The following is a 17,011-nucleotide window of genomic DNA, read 5'->3' on the forward strand; positions in this document are numbered from 1 at the left end:
AATGTATATTTGGAAACTGATCAAAAAGGATTTTTATGTCTAAAAATCTGTCTCAAATTGTGTTTTATATGAGGGACATTCGGTCCAAATTTCAGTCCAGGAGAGTGATTCATGTTGAAAAAGGAGCAGTTTAAAAACACCTTTTCACACGCGACCGATTAGTACAAGCACGCACAGTCACACACGACGTTGGAACTCACAAACAGGACGTTCAAATTCACACACACGACGTTTGCCAGTCCGCTTTAGAACCCCATATTTAGGGGAGAAAAATACCAAAAGCCTTACTCGCGGTCCCGACATCCTTACTTTTATTTCACGGTGTTGTTTTCTTATTGTGTTGGTGCTAATATTTGATAAATAATATACCGATTACTCTCCTACCCATGAAGTATTCGTTGTGTAAAAAAAAATAATTAATTAAAAAAATCTGCGGGGGCATGTTTCATAGGCCCCAAAATGCCAGCAGAATCGTAATTTGTAATGTTGTGAAATGCTCCGTTATTTTGAGCACTTTGTGGCCCATGAAATTGAACATTTGTAGCGAAGAAAGGTGGAAGTTACCAATAGGAATGTCAGCTTGTGTCTGATTGCATTTTGGATGAAGTCGAGGCCCTAAAATGATATTTTTACCATGGAGTGTAGGCATCACTTTTCAAAGTGGCGGTGGTCTTCACGACTTAAAAAGTCATCGGTTAAGCCAGTAAAATACAAAGGAAAATGAAAGATGAGGAAATGAGTTGTAACTTGATGAGTGTCTTGAACATCTCAGAAACTTGTGTTTTTCATAATTTTTTTAAAGTGGGGTACGGGACTTTATTCACTGCTCTGCAACCTTCTGCCCAGACATGATTCGAAGGGATGAAGTCTCACAGCCCGAATACATAAACTCATTCCAGCTTCCTTGTTTTGGAAAGAGCAAAGATGTGACCATGAATGAAAGTGAGCAGTTTGTGGCATGATATTATCTGACAAAGCCGGCAAAAACGCTACAAATATATTCACAGTAAGTATGGCTTGGGTTTTTAATGAGCATACATCGGATCCCTTCGAAAGAACCGTTTTCAGAAGAACCGTTTCAACCCGCGTGTACTTTCTTGAAGATTTATTAAATTGCAGGAGTGAATAATGTGCTCTGTGGTTAGGCTCAAGTTTTGATGGACATGGAAAGTCACTTCATCTTTAAATTCCTTAATGCAATAGGCCTATTTGCAGATGTATAATGTTGCACGGACGCCTAACTTGCGCGTGCGGAGAACATTACAATGTGATGTTTTGTGCAAATTATGGGTATCATTTCCATGGGGTTCATTTACCGGTCGTGCGGGACAATCATGTTACTGCCAGGAAAAACGTGATAGACAAATTTTCGAGAAGAGGCAGAAAATGTGGACGTCAGCGCCGGAATAATATTATTGTGTGTACTGAGAACAGCGATGCGTGTGGGCTCTGGTCACTTTGGCAAGAACTACGCTTGTCAGTAAAAAAAAATGCTTTTGTCATTCTGCTCCGTTCGTCATCCGAACAATATTTTGACAAGATATTTGTAGGCTTATGGTGCTAAACAAGACATGATTGTTTCCCTGAAAACTAATTCTTGTCTTGTCACACTAACAAGATACTGACGCGCATTTCTTAAATTCCTAAATTGCGGGGCTCTTAGAACTCTCTTATACACAATATCTTAAGTGTAAAACTTGTTATCAGTGAACTTGGTGGACAAAGTTTTAGCCGATTTACGTGGGTGCACCCTTTAGTAGGTTCACGAATGACAAAACGCACGCGTTATGGTCGCATTGCTATACCGACAAAACGAACAATCCCCATCAACGTGGCTCTTTTTAACCGATGAGGGGGTGTTTCTACTCAAGGTGGATATCGCTCACTCTTTTGGAGCCCGAAAGAGTGAATATCAATCAAAAAGTGGAGCCACGTAAAGGACAAGTCATTCCCAAGTGATCCTTTATGGCTCCTTGGCAGAGTAGAAATTTCACTCTTTCGAAGTGGTTTTATAAGGGACTCACTCTTTTGGAGAGTGGGTTTTTCAATCTTTTGACTTTAGCGACGTGAATAGACAATCTAAAGTGTGTCTATACGGTTTGTCTTCAGCTAGCTGTTACTATTGGAAAGTACAAATTCGCATTTGTTCGCATTTTCTCGCTTTATGGACTCAAAAGTTTGCGCATTTCCATGGTCGAAGCCGATCCCAAAAAACTCAGGCTGTTTGTTTTGTCGCAGATTCTGATTGCAGATCCAGTGATCCAGATTCGAGCAAAAACAAAAAGCTGTTTTCAGTTGGTGGGGGTGGGGGGGACTGCAGATTGTTACACGGCATGCCGGCAGAATGAATTTATTCATGTATCGACGACAGGTGGAAATAAGATGTCAAACTGCAGGAACGAACGTGGCAAGTCCATCTTTCGATGTTTCAAATTACTGAAGAAACTCAGGTTTTTTCGCTCTATCCCGCCATCCATTAGGCACCTCGCCATTTTGTAATCCTGCGTACCTTTCTCACCGGCAGGATCCGTTGCCTAGAGCAGCTATCGGTGCGTCAGATCACCAATCTCGACCGGAATCTGTGCGAAACAAACTTGAGATTCATATTATGTCAGAAAGCATTTTGCTCTACCTTGCAAGGCACGTATTTATATACAGAGTGGAATAGAAGGGGAATTGAACTGAAGGAAACAACATGCTCATATCAAAAGCAGCGCAGTCGAAATTTTAATCCACCAGGGCGAAATTGGTGGAGTTTGAAGGACTGGACATGCACTTAAGTCTTTGTCAACTGTCTAGCAAAGTACGGCTCAAGAATTGAAAAAATGACGCACAAGAAAACTGGCATCAATTTTATCAATCCTTCACGAATTTCAAGAAAAGTGACCAAAAACTGACAGCACAGAAATTCACTTCAGTGTGAACGTAACAATTGATTTGTACGTATCCAAATTATACTCCAATAGGAAAACTAATCATGCTCGTACAAAAAGGTGCGGATTCTTTCCTCAGAAGATAAACAAGCTCGGCGTCTATAGGCTTCTATTAAGTGTGTGTTCAATACAATGACAATGTATACACACGTGCCATAACTTATTATTTTAAGGATTTTGTTTACACATGTACCTCGTACCGTCATCTCCTCGTTGCTAAGTTACTCGAGCACGCAACACTGATCTTGACCGACGGAAGAGAGGGAGGAGGGTTTGAGGTTTCTGAACCCGTAACTGATGGAAAGTCGCGAGAAAAATCGTTCCTAATCGAGTCGAGCGAAGGCTTCGTCTGCAGGCTCTGCACTCTATTGACCGACGTTTAATTGCTGCCTCCAAGAATTGCTCACGTGAGCTGGTACATCATTGATGGATCGGTGATAGGATGGGTTGTTCAAATATCGCATGCGACCAAAAATTCACAGACTTGGTTCGTGAGAATAATTACCATTGGTGTGTTTTAATTGATTGCAGGAGTTCAGCGTACCTGTAATAAAGTATCAATATCGCTTCAAATCCCGCGCTTTCCCGCCCTATGAGATAAACTTGGGCCTCTTGTGAGGATCGGATGTGCACAGTACTAGTTAAACTAGTAAGCACAATCTTTGCGAATGCAGAAAACTTTGCTACGGTTTGGGAAAGTGTACGGGGGGATACACAACCAGGTTGAGAGGCAAGGGGCAAGACTACCGGTAGCCCCGCTTCCCCCGTTCGGACGTCTTTGATGGCCGGCTTCAAGTTATTCGGAGTTAACTGGAATGTTTACTGAGCGAGCAAAATGTAAGACCATTTCCAGCAAAACTGTCGAAGTAAGACAACGGGGGTAGAGTTCACTAAAAGTTTTGTTTCGGTCCCCTCCTCAATGGGTACATGCAGCAGGATGCTTCTTTATCAACACACGAGGTGATCGATGCAATGGGCTTGGAGCAGAATTAGATTTCTAATAGTTTCTGAAAAATAAAGAAATTCCAAATTGGACAAAATGTTCTGAGTGGGAATGAAAATCGTACTTGTTTTCAAATGGGTTAGGGCTATATAACTTTTCTAGCCGTAAAATGTTGATTCTGATTTCAATTCTGCATTTTTTACAGACTTAATGGCGAAACAACCCGGGCAACAAAATAAAACTATAAGTCTTCTTAACATCAAGGCCCAGGCTACACGCCGTATCGCTGCCATGCCGACCTGAAATAATTTGAGTTTTAAAAGTTCAGCACAGCAATTGTACGACGTTTGACGCCAATTCGGTTAGGCAAATGGATTCATCTCGGCAAGTCCGATAGGTTCGACGGAGTATACTGCCTGTCGTTCCCAACGGCGACGGGTCGCTCTCAAAACTTGCTCTTTATCAAGTTCGGCACGGCAGTATAGAAGCCTGCGTAGCCCAGGCCTTAATCAAATTAGTCAAGTGCCAGAAAGAAAAGGCGTTTTCAAACCATCAGTTGAACTCGTTCACTACATAAAACTGATACAGATTTGATCAACGTCAACAGTAGGACAAGGAAAATAGTTTAGAAGCGAGTTTCCAGAGGCAGTTTCCGTTAAGACTTCTCTGGGATTTTGACACTCCCAGTATAGTAAAAGCCTGCTGTGCTTCCTTGAAGGCCAAGTACAATAAAAGGGGAAAAGCCCTATGCCGCGTGCATTTAACTTTAATTGATTGATGTTGTGATCCACGGTTTGAGTCATGGGTTGTGCGATAGGGCTCTCAGAGGGTAAGGAGGCACTTTAATAGTCCCACCCGGAAAAATGACAAATAGCAAAAGAAAGGACAAAAAATGAAAGGTGATGAAAATCACCGATTTGCTATAGAAACTTCAAAATTAATATTGATTGGCTTTTAACTGTGTTTGGCTCATCGCTATGAGGGATTCTCCCGGAAATGCACCCCCTTGAAAAATTGCCTCAATTGTCAATTCTCGAGAGTGTGCATATCAAGAGAAAAAGCTAGAAAACGAATCTTTAAACTCTGACAAAAGAACATCAATATTTACTGAATCTAGCTTCACCCAAACTTGAGCAAGAAGTTAACTTCAACTTGCATCACTGTTAAACAAAGGTAATTAAGTTACATGTATTTATAATTCAATCGCAGTCCATTAACTTTAAGCGGTGCCGTCGATGATTCCTTCGGCTTAAATTTGTGCCGAGGACTGAGGAAGATGGGGATGACTTCTCGGTCGTGAAAACTCGTTAAGTGCAGCGCTAGATCATGGATGAACCATCAAGGTGAAGTTCATGGATTTCATCTTCTTTTTGTATAGATTCCACTGTTACTGCATTAATGATTTTCCTGCCATATTATAGACAATGGATGTTTATTAATAAGCAATACCGCAACCAATAACGCGTAAGTCAAACCGATCATTTTATACTCTTTGTTACAGTTCAGCACAGTGTTCTCAGTTCGTGCCCTGCATGAAGTAACACTATGCAGAGACCATAATGTGGGCGTCGTAAAAGGGGCAATTCGCAGGCGGGCATTTGGCCCCACCTCCAGAAAAGAACCCCCCCAAAGAACAAAAGGAACAAAAACGAAAGCAACGGGTAAGAGAGGAATCAAACGAGATAAAACTCGCCAATTTACTTGAAATGCCTCAGAATGTACCCTCTTTTAATTTGAGGTCGTGTTCATGCAAAAACACCGTTTTCTGGTTGCAGGCCAGTAAATAAACTGCCATATACCCGAACTTAAAAAAATCAGGAAAATTACTCACGAATTTCTCAGGCGTTTGAGACGCACGTCAAATTAAAGCCCAGTTTATGACTTTTCATTTTCCTTTCAAATTTCCATTCATTAACCGATGACTTCTGAAGATATCTATTTCCACGGAAGGTCACCCCTAAAATGCAGTCTTGAAGCCCCATGCCATTTTGAAATACCGATGCCTACACTTCTCGAAAAAATAGACCGTTTTCAGGCACTGGTTCTTCCAAATCTCACTCAGACTCAAGCTTGTACTCTCTTTGCCCGCCTAAACCTGTCTTTTTTACAAATCTTCAAGTTCATGGGACACAAATGCTCTATTTCGTAGAGAATTTGAGTGCATACAAATCATGATTTGGCGCGCGCAAGTAGTTTTCGGCCTACGTATACCTGTATCCTTCTGGGTGCAGACCACTAATTCAAGTGAGAGTTTCTAGCCAGCTCATTAGCATTCAACGTGCCCTCCCCGCCACAGTATCTTTTAAAAAAGGAGATTGTTTGGCCCCCAAAAATGGTGAGATTGTGTAAATCCTTGCCAGGATCAACTCCCTGGGTCTTTGAGCTTTCATATGAGAGCGGAACGGCTAAAAACTACGGTTGAAAAATGGTCCTGAGTGCCCGCAAAAGTTGAGGGTTGCCACTTGAAAAATGGCTGCAATCAGACTTCGGAAAAATCACTTTTTGGGGAGTGATTTTGTTTTGTGGGAATAATTAAAAATGTATTTGGTTAACCCACAAAAGAATTGAAAAGAAATTGAAAGATCAGTGACCAGACAAGAATTTCATTTGTGTTTCAGAAATCTCAGGGATGTTGGCGTGCATGTTATTGGGCCCTGAACGGTGCTGATTTTACACTGTTTTCAATGGGGCTTGAATTAGTGGACTGTACCCTTCTGCCTGATTAACAGCGCCCTCAAGTGTTCAAATTTGACACATGCGCAGTTAAACGTCCTCTTTAGCCCAACATGTCGAAGAGAGGTTAGTGGAGAAGTTGTCTTAATTTCCAATCGTCTAACATCGGCCTTCACCGATTGTCTGTGCCTCTAATAAACGCACCAAATTAAACATTTTGTCATACCGATGATGTAGACTTCACTTGTCATCCGTTGGAATCGTAAATGAATCAATACTTTATAATGGTTTCTTGTAGTTGTACACCAACTGCGCTAAAGTTCCGCACAACTGTGTAATACATTACGTGCTCCCTCATTGTAACAAAGTAATTTACTACTTAAAGCCTATACAGGGACCAGAAAAATTACTTTGTGATAACAAGGACTATGCAATAAAAGGAGTGGAAAGCTCTAGAATTCAAAAAAGCGGGATTCTCAAATTTTGCTCATTATTAACAGCTATTGTTATGTTATACGACTAGGCCTAGGCAAATCAATGCCATTTTCCAACAGCCATTTTACAAATTGCAAAAAAAGAAAAGAACAACCTCACTTGCCGGGAGTAGATTGATAACACTCACTGATCTGTGCTAAATCAGCAGTCATTTTTTGCCCTAATATAAAACAGCCGCCGGTATTTTGACAATTTTCACCTGTTAATTAACACAGGTGCTTTCACACTGCTCCCAATTCTTTGATCCCGATTCGTGTACATACAAAGCATTTGGAGTGCTGAGACAGAACCTATCTGGTCAATCAAATCGTATGCCACATGATCATGACCGTGACTTAAAATTAATCAAAAATAGAGGGAGCTCTGCGAGAGCACTTGTGTTAACATACATGTACATGTACCCCCAAGATTGTGTACGTTTTCATGACTTCGATAAATCTGGACCCGTCTTGCACTTGATCCTGACTCCCTTAAATCTTAAGCAGTGGGAACCCTGAGAAAGTGCCTGTTTGGTCCACACACCAGATAGTCATTGGTTGATAGTCATTGAAATACTAACGGCTATTTCATGTCATAGCAAAATTAACGACGATGCAGTTTTAGTCGTATTACTTGGTGGATTTAATACTACAATGATTTAAAGTTGGGAATAAGATGAATTAGTTGCAAACGTCTAGAAATCAATTTTTCCTTACCGGCATTTTGCAGGACGTGGTGGTTCGTCTGGCTCCAAGTTCCGTATCTCCCTGGGTCTCCCAGTGGGAGCGGTCATCAACTGCGCTGACAACACAGGTCAGTGACACTCCAACTATGCCCTCTTTTTTCCCAATTAATTAAAGATGATCCTTGATTCTAATATAATCTTTGGAACAGTGCAGAAATGTGTTTTCATGTTTCCCTGTGCTAAAAGTAAGCTGACAGTAAACGAATCTATTTTGAAGCACAGTTGCCTCCGAATTAAGATTCAACCTAAGTCAGCAGAAGTCATATTTTGAGCATAGAAGAGACAACATTTGCTTAACCCTCCTATGCTGAAGTCACTCTTTGGGTCATTTGGTAAACACCTCAAAGAAGCACAGCTGTGTTGTGTTGTGCACTGCACCAACAGTCCCTCACAGGAATATCAGATTTCACTTTTGTGCTGCCCAACAACTGTGCTTCCCTGTTTCATGTGCATAATTGCGCTGTAAACCAAATGCAGTGAAGAGGACTGCACAAAAGACCCTGGGTCATTTTGTGCTGGCAACCACCTGTGTACACACTGAACCTGTGCATGTTTGTGTTCCATATAGAAAATACATGCACGAGAGTGACTGTGGGCACTCATGCATATCTGTGCTGTAAAACCAAAGGAGGGTTAAGAAGCAAAATGCGATTTCAGGACTAGATGCTTTTCCCCTTGCTCTCCACTGAAATAGAAAATTATTGGCTCTTAACCTGATGTGCAAGGGGCCTTTATTAAGCACACATTTGTTGGGCAGAGGAACAGTTTCATTAGGGTTGCTGGACCAAATGTGAATTGTTTTGCCTGTATATGCGGTTGATCCCAAGAATCAATCCATCCAGAAGCTGAACAGATTCATCTTTGAAATGTATCGTACAAATTTCCAGCAGGAAAATAGCTTTAAAAAGTTTTCTGTTTTGGCAGTTAGTAAAGTAGAATAATACGAGTATTTTGATTAAAAAAATTTATAGGAGGGAATTCATTCCCAGTGTGTCTTTGTGTGACTTACAAGATTCGTTGCTGACTCTATTTGCCATCCAGGCGGTAAGAACCTGTTCGTGATTGCTGTCAAAGGGGTGAAGGGTCGTCTGAACAGGTTGCCAGCGGCAGGATGCGGTGATCTCTTTGTCTCTACCGTCAAGAAGGGAAAACCAGAACTCCGAAAGAAGGGTGAGTTTAGGTGGAAAAAACTTCATCCTGTGGGGTTTGCATGTTATCTGCGGCTGATCGGGGTCACTGGCATGTTCAAATGCATGAAACATGTCGACTTTCTTCAGATCCAGGAAGCACTGAGACTCTGCTGCACATTTTTCTTTTTGGGGGGGGGGCAGTGTCTTAGTTGAATTACACAGGAGACATTAAAAACAGGCACAAATATGGTAGTACTGCACAAGACAGCCTGTTCCCTGGCTGAAAATGGCTGCTGTGAAGCTTGACTCGAATAATGTAATACAATGATATATCACATGATATACATGTAAGAAGATAGCATTCTACATCTGTCAAACAGCATAGATTGCTGTTATCTATAAGGTGAATGCTTACCCTTAAGAAATAATCCTTGTGGTATAGATGAGTTGAAATAAGTCCGAATGAATGACAAAATTACCCATTCCCTGGGATGTTGGAATACTAGCAACCCAAAGAAATGGTTCTACAATTAGAAAATGTCCCCGTAACATCAAAATGCCACGAACAGAGAAATTTTAGGAGTCAAATCAGTAAAGTTTCTTCGCCACTATTTGTGTTTCTTGTTTCAGTCATCCCGGCGGTGGTTATCAGGCAGAGGAAACCATTCAGGAGACGCGATGGAGTGGTGCTGTACTTTGAAGACAATGCGGGGGTAATCGTCAACAACAAAGGAGAAATGAAAGGTGGGCTTTGTTAGTCCAAAACTCAAGTGTCTTATTTGACGTGGGAGCCATTAAAACATGACTTTGGGAATATAATTGTCCGGGATTGTGTTTACGTTGATACTGTGAAATATGTTAATAAAATACTGGCGAACTGACCTCCAGGTGCACCAATATCCTTCATTTCTTGAATGGTTTGGTGTCTGTGCCGTTTTCACTCACAATGTGAACAAAAATGTTTGGTTTCTAGACACATCTTGCACATAATATAAAAAGAGCCTGCCCCATGTCGTGCCATACAGTAACAGCATCTCCGAGTCTGGATTAATTGTGAACATGTCAATGCATTATGTAGCAAAAACTCTTCCATTTCAGTTTGTTGGGTTGGTGTGTTAGTTTGTTTCCCTAGTTGTCAAAGCTTTCAGAGGATTAAAGAGGCAATTGTGTGATCTCAGAAAGCTTGCCCCAAATGCTGAAAACGTTTCTTTTCCATTGTTCATCTGTACAAACCATTACGCGTGGAGGAAAAACAATTTGCCTGTTATCCTCGATGCTGAAAGATGATTTAGATTTCCACATCAGTTATAACATGTATGGGCTTTACGGTACATGCGGTGTTCTGACTTGTCTCACATCTGTATTATTTTGTTACGCAATCTATTGAAGACATTCATGTTTTTTTGTTTACTGTTGTGCAGGCTCAGCCATCACTGGACCTGTTGCCAAGGAGTGTGCTGACCTATGGCCTCGTATCGCTAGCAACGCCGGAAGCATTGCCTGATGAGTGGCTCAACGAGGCCCAGTGTCCCCCATCCCATGTGTTGGCAGTGAAATTGAAGTTGACAGAAAAAAAAAATCGCTTACTCGGTACTTTTTGTCACGTTTGGGCCCGAGTCCCGTACAAGTGTGATGTAATGGGGCAATTTCATCATTTAACATTTCACTGCAGAATTTAACCTGTGAGTCAACATCACACATCGTGGGTAAAACAATGTAGAGAAGTGCTTCATATGAATAAAGACAAAGTGAAACTCCCAAACAGGCTTTGCATTGCGTTCATTATATTTTGTGCGTCAGAGAAGGGCATCTGTAAGTTGAGCAGAATGAGGAGGAAGATGTTCAGGGAATCCAGACACTTCTAGGATAAATACAATCTTTACAGTTAATTTTGTGAGTAGGTAAGCTGGTCCCTGGTCCAACTGGGAGAGACGACCTCAAGATTTCATAGCACTTCAACTCGGCTCAATACTTTCTGCTGGAGAGCACAGCTGGGGTCGCCTTGTAAAACAAGGATCAAAGCAAAAAATTGACATTGGGAGCATTTGGGAGCATTTCTGGTTTCTGGGGTATCTGGTAATGTACTTAAAAAACTAACACACATAAAACACATGATTATTATTCACAAGTTATTTTCGGTACATATCGAACCCAATTACAATATCTGCACATCAAAAATAGCGTTAGAATTGAAACATCTGTACAATTATAAAAACCTGACAATTCCAAGATAATACAGGATTTTAAACAAATTTTTCACTATAAACAATGGGATCCATCAAATGTCAGGGTGTCTAGTGGCATCCATCTATGGAATTCTTTCCACCTCCCAGATACACATAAGAACTTGGTATACTTTCTTTTTGGGTACTTTTCTTTGAATTTTATTGACGGCAATGCGGGGGGAGGGGAATTAAGGAGGTAATTTCCCTTTAAAAACACAAGTTGGAATAATAAGTCCAGAAAAATCACCAATTTGCATAGAATACCACAGATGTGATCCCCTTTCCACTGTTAATGGAGTATTAGTTTGCTGCTGGTAAGTGCCTTGGCCCCCCTTCCCATGAAAAAAATCCTAACGATGCCTGTGCCCACTGTCGCTGCCGACTATGCCACATTTAAGAAAGTAAAACACGAGGCTACAATCCATGCAGAAATGGGATCAATTTGGTGGGGGAGATGCTCATTACCAAGAACACTGTACGGAGGTACTCGGGGGGGAAGAATATATGCTCAGAAACCAGTCGGGTGATAAACATCGCAGGATGTTCCGACTGGTAACTTGCACCGGTAACCTGTACCCTGAGTGGAGCCAAATGTGTCAGTCTTCAGCAAGTTCGTCTGCTGCACATTTTTGTCAAGTTGGACCCCTTCTTGCTTCATGAAAGCACTCTTTTGTCGTCATAGAGGCACTTCCTGCATATTATTCCTTGAACTGTTTCTTTTTAACCTCTTTCTCAATGTCCTTCATCCCTTCCCTCAGTTCTTTAGCAAAGTTCTGTGTGAAAGATGCGAGTCTCGTGCCCTTCTCTTCCCGCCGTCTGGTATCGTCGGCCATCTTCTTGAGAATCTCAGATTCTGATGCTTTCTCAATCGCTTCATGACCTGCATTGAAGTATACACTGTTAACACTGCCAATCAATCTGCAATTTTCTTGAGATGTTTTGTGTCAAAGAAAAAAACAAAAATCCATGATAGGGCTCATGTCCTCCCTCAAAAATTGTCAAGTACCAATCCCTGAAACCTTTCCTTACTGTTACAGGTTAACTGGTTTACTATAACAACCTGCATCAACAAATGTATTGGACCTTCCCAATTTCTTCCCCTATCATTCTACATACAGTATAACAGGTTTTGAAACAATCAGCTTTGAACAAGTGGTTATGCTATCATCATGACTCGGGAATTTGGAATACCCTGGTAACATGTTACAAAACTTACTCATAGCCTGGGCTTTATTAATGGAGTATGCTGTTATCTGGGCTATTCTCCTCATGACACGAGACTCGGCGAGCTGGAAGTAGCAAAAATAAAAGGGAAAGGAAAATGACGAGGCTCAGGAAATGTGCCGTGCTGTAAAACGGTTGATGAAGTTTATGTTCTACCTAATTACGGTTCAACAATCAATACAACCAAGTTAGATAACTCGAGCTGATTGTAAATTATGTATTGGAGGTAATCCACACATTAATTACAGACCTACTGGCACATGACTTGAGAAATAGGTGATTGTTGAAAACATGCCAGTCAGACTTACCTTTTCTATAAGTTGCTCGTTATTTGCAAGATATCTGAAAGTGAAGACGTAACAAATTGAGAACCATGAAACTGCTACAATGGCTCCAAAATGTTATTGTTAATAAAAATTCTTAAATTCTCTACAATCAATTTAAGATCTTGATAAGAAGATATCTTCATTGCATGAATGCATAACTGTTGCTTTTCTGAAGTTTTAAATCAGTGCTTTTGTCAAAATTGTCAAAGATTTCACTCTGAACCTTGAGACAGGACAGGACTAGAACATGTCCAACTTTTTCATAAGATGAATCACTCGGTAGTCTGGTGGTGTGACCGTGTAGAGAGGATAAAAAGAAAGAGAGGCTTGGCACCAGACGTTTCTCTTTACAGAGGACTGTACTCATGCAGCATCAAAGCAATGATGGACAGGTGGTCTCTTACGCCAGTCTAATTTGTTTGCACAGCATGTTTATACTAAGAAATATGGAAGGGCTGCGTAACACCGTGATCAGAATATTGACAAGAATATAATATAAAATTATAATCTGCTTGCCCTGAAGAAGGTACTCAGTTACCGAAAGCTAATTATATTCTTGTCAATATGTTTATACTATTTGAGTTTAAGAACTCTCATTCACCAAGTTTGGGACTGGACTAGGTTTTTCAGGCACCACAAAACCAAAGTTGCTAAACCATTCTGGCCTGATGAAGGGCGTGAGTCCTGGGGAAAAATGCAAAGGAAGTCTCATGATGAGTGACTTTGAATACCTTAAGAGAAATCTAAGAGGCATGGTGCCTGCCGACCACTTGCTTGTTCAACTACTTGACTTCAGGTGCTGACATTCAAGGGATCATGAACTAGCCGGCCTGGCTGGTTTCTTGCTTTCAAAGCATTTGGATGTTGGCTGAAATAAAAGATAAGTAGAACAAATTGAAGAGAATGCCAAAATGAATTTCAAATATGGCTGCTTCATCATATTCATGACCACGTGAATAAATAAAGCGGTATATAATACAGATTAGTTGAGTTGAAATAAGAATTCAAAGCATGAGTTCCATATTCTTCAACAAGCACAAGTTCCAGCTCTGAGTGTAATGTCTCCGGACTATGAAAACAAGTCCATTCAGTTTACACGTACATGCCTAATAAGTTAGGGATAACTGAAATTGTCTGGAGAAAAACTCATGCTTTAGCCTTTGTAAGTCACGGGTTTTATTCATAAAATAGATAGGATTTATATAACTTGAGAATTGTGGTGGCTGGATATGTAGCTCTTTCTGTCTTCTTGTGTCTACTGATCGCACTCAACCAAAAATAAATGAATAAATAAAAAAATGTTAAAAAAACTGATGATAAAAAATTACATAAAAACTCTTCCAACTGAAAGAGTGGCCAAAAGTCTCAAACGTTTTCAAAAAATAGAAAGTGAAGGTTTGAGTTCCAACATGATCATCACAAATGTCCCCTGAAGTGGCATATCAGCCATCAGAAAGTGACATGTCCTAAAATATCATATTTAGTAGGAAAAATATTGAAGAGTATACTTAGAAACCACTTAAAATATTTTCAGTCCAGTCTCATACGGTTTGTGCACTGGGCGTCAAGTAAATGTAAAGGGATGTCAGTGTATGGAACTCTTTCCAAAGTGAGTAATATTTGTTACTCTGGCGTGCTTTTCCTGGGCATCTATTCTAGATGTATTGAGGCAGGGATTTGTTTGAATTTCCCAACTTCCTCAGGTTAGATCATGTAGATTGCACAAAGCCGTGCCCTATTTCTGTAACACTCAATGTCCTGCGGGGGAGGGGGGCACGAGGTAAGTAGTTAGGGTTTGTGACTTCCAGTCATAGGGTTGGAGGTTCGAATCCAGCTGGTGTCAGTATGGCAGTATCCAGGCCTGTGTCATATATATGATGTATGTAAATATATCACCCTGGAAATATTGTCACGCTTCAAAGAAATTATCTTAGAGTTAATGTATCTTTTCACAGATGACAGTCTGAATCACACCTCCATGTTAAGGGGATTGTGAATTTGGGATACCTACATCTTAACTTTTGGATTCCCCAAGGTACATGACTGTGACATATGCTCAATAACTGTATAACTATAAGCCTTATCGCTAATGTCATGAATGAGTAATGCACATGGCTGATATTGCACAACTGTGGAAAGGCATTGTATTTGTAGGAAGAAAAAAGGGGCAATGTTTCCCCTTTTTTCCTTCACATGAAGCCTTTATACTATTGTGCAAAATCACTCTTGCAGTATTACCAAGTCTTATTGCTAATACTAACTTAATAAGGCTTAGGCCTATCAATTATGATGTGAAAAGACAGCATACTGCCTGCTGTACTGGCATGGTTTTGAGTTTTGAGGGAAATTATGAGGGGAACTGTGGGTGTTAAATCATGGCTACCTCCATGGTTAAATTTAACACGACACACAGTGGAATCAAATTTGCATGGCTGGTTTATCACTAGGAAAGTAACATTTTCTCACGACTGAGAATTTGAAATTTCCAAAAAACAGGGCCAGGGCAGTTCAGAGATGGCATGGTTTTTTTTTGGGGGGGGGGTGACCGGTGTTACACAGATTACAATAACAAAAACTTGGGGGGTCCCCAAATTCACAATCCCCTATGTTATGATGTACTATCCGTTTATCAAATTGAAGAATACAGGAAAAAAGACTCACTAGCAACGTACTCGGATCTTACGGTAGACATGGATAGCAGAGTATGGTATAGACGTCGTTCTTGGCTCGTTCTTGTGTCGAGATGGATTTACAGTCACTTCGCCCGTTTTCCATTTCGCCCATTTGCTACTTCGCCCATTTGCCACTTACACCGTTTACCACTTCGCCCCTTGATTGCCATTTCGCCCACGGGCCAGTTCGCCCACAGCTTAAATTTATCGAAGTTGGAAAGCGCCATGAAGACACGGACAAACAACTACCCAACCCCCCAGAATTCTTCCTTAACGTCAACAAAGATAAAAGATGGGATGGGAATAACAGTATGGTTGTTTTTGAAATGTCAAGAGGTTTTCTTTTATGTTAAACCAGACCCACACCCAAAGTCTGCCAGCCTAACTGCACTGAGGAATATTCAACGTAAAGCGGCTCGCCTTGTAACCGGAAAGTACGCGAGATACGCCAGTGCAACGACCATGTTGAAAAAACTACAGTGGATGCCCCCAGAGTCCTTGAATGGAGCCAACTCCCCCACCTTCGAAACTTTAATCCGGCCTGTTGGCCATGGATATTAATTAAGTCCCTTTTAAACCGCGCCCACCCTCTTGACTAAATTGTTGCCTGCAGTGTTGCCAACTTTCTAACACTACGCATGCGCGTTTGTAACCCTTCAGGCCTAATCTTAGGTCCAATCATACTTCTAATTAGTGTGTAAATAATCAGCTGCTCTCCTAACCCCGTTGTTGCCTCTTCCTTATTTGTAACCTCATTTTGTGTTCGCATTCAGTTCATGCAACCTGATGTTAAATATAAGCCTACAATCAATCACCAACACAGCACAACGGCGAAAACCTGACATCCAGAGCATAGGCCTAATGCGCCATCTTCGGCGCAAATTCAAATTGTAGGCCCGACACTTAATTAAGTCGGCCTTACATCGCAACGTGACGTCAAATATTCAAACCAATCGCCAGTGTTGGCAAACGTACGGCTGGCACGCCGACTTCAGAATGCAAACCGCACGCTACATCTGCGCAACGTCAGCACTATCTCGTCGACGTCAAATAATTCAACCAATCACCAACGTCGAGGGTGTTTGCGCACTACGTGTACGTAGCAGAAGAGCAAAAGCAGATTAGTGTCTCCAGTGACAACATAAAAGTACCTGACAGTCCAGAAAGTAGGCCTATTAACTTCACCTTGCGTTCTTAAAATAACCAGGGTAAGACTTCGTTTAGGTCACGACTTCTACTTCGGTCTTGTCTACCCTGCAAGGCTGCGTCTGACTTCGTTTTGGCTTCAGCGCTCAAAATCACACCTCAGTCGTGTGTGACGGCTTATAACAAACTTCCTTGTGTACTTGTGACTTGAACTGTGATCAGATGACTAACTTGATTTAATGACTTATGACTTGGCTTAGACTTGCAAAACTGACTTGTGTCTCGACATGGACTTACAAAAATTGACTTGCTACCACCTCGCGCGCCCTGCTTGCTTGAGAAAGTTGGGCATGCAACTCTATCATGCCGGGACATGCATACCACGCGAACTTGTGCAAGTGGCGCGCTGACGAAGTCCGGTGGCGCGTCTTTCTAGTGGGTACCGGTGAAAATATAAATGGGCAAAGTGGCAAATGGGCAAAAAGCCGCATGGGCGAAGAGGTATTTGGGCGAAGTGACT

The 17,011-nt window shown here is 41.3% G+C and overlaps 2 protein-coding genes across 3 annotated transcripts; one reads left to right on the top strand and one right to left on the bottom strand.

Annotated features, from left to right (window-relative positions):
• The first annotated feature begins 6,595 nt into the window (after positions 1-6,595).
• rpl23 (ribosomal protein L23) lies at positions 6,596-10,660 on the top strand. Its single transcript, XM_022232847.2, has 5 exons — positions 6,596-6,675; positions 7,753-7,836; positions 8,810-8,938; positions 9,529-9,642; positions 10,320-10,660. The coding sequence occupies exons 1-5, from the start codon at positions 6,663-6,665 to the stop codon at positions 10,400-10,402; spliced, it is 423 nt and encodes a 140-aa protein (XP_022088539.1). The 5' UTR covers positions 6,596-6,662; the 3' UTR covers positions 10,403-10,660.
• A 353-nt stretch (positions 10,661-11,013) lies between these two features.
• LOC110978117 (protein NCBP2AS2 homolog) lies at positions 11,014-15,738 on the bottom strand. 2 transcript variants are annotated; one of them, XM_022232850.2, is made up of 5 exons: positions 15,346-15,738; positions 13,405-13,541; positions 12,656-12,689; positions 12,340-12,412; positions 11,014-12,003 (listed from the first exon to the last, which is right to left on the bottom strand). In XM_022232850.2, the coding sequence occupies exons 2-5, from the start codon at positions 13,425-13,427 to the stop codon at positions 11,822-11,824; spliced, it is 312 nt and encodes a 103-aa protein (XP_022088542.1). In that variant the 5' UTR covers positions 13,428-13,541; positions 15,346-15,738; the 3' UTR covers positions 11,014-11,821. The 2 variants fall into 2 exon arrangements, with proteins under 2 accessions (XP_022088542.1, XP_022088541.1); XM_022232849.2 differs by having other exon boundaries at positions 15,335-15,737.
• Between the last annotated feature and the right edge of the window lie 1,273 nt (positions 15,739-17,011).

Source organism: Acanthaster planci, linkage group LG08, assembly GCF_054643075.1.
Source record: "Acanthaster planci isolate LZ-2023a linkage group LG08, COTS_SCS, whole genome shotgun sequence".
Classification (NCBI taxonomy): Eukaryota; Metazoa; Echinodermata; class Asteroidea; order Valvatida; family Acanthasteridae; genus Acanthaster; species Acanthaster planci.

Coding starts and splice junctions, on each gene's coding strand:
- rpl23 (XM_022232847.2), top strand. Junction 7,837..8,809: donor CAACTGCGCTGACAACACAG/GTCAGTGACACT, acceptor TTTGCCATCCAG/GCGGTAAGAACCTGTTCGTG. Junction 9,643..10,319: donor CAACAAAGGAGAAATGAAAG/GTGGGCTTTGTT, acceptor ACTGTTGTGCAG/GCTCAGCCATCACTGGACCT.
- LOC110978117 (XM_022232850.2), bottom strand. CDS start 13,427: ATGCCTCTTAGATTTCTCTTAAG. Junction 12,690..13,404: donor CCTCTTAGATTTCTCTTAAG/GTATTCAAAGTC, acceptor CTTCACTTTCAG/ATATCTTGCAAATAACGAGC. Junction 12,004..12,339: donor TAATAAAGCCCAGGCTATGA/GTAAGTTTTGTA, acceptor ACTTCAATGCAG/GTCATGAAGCGATTGAGAAA.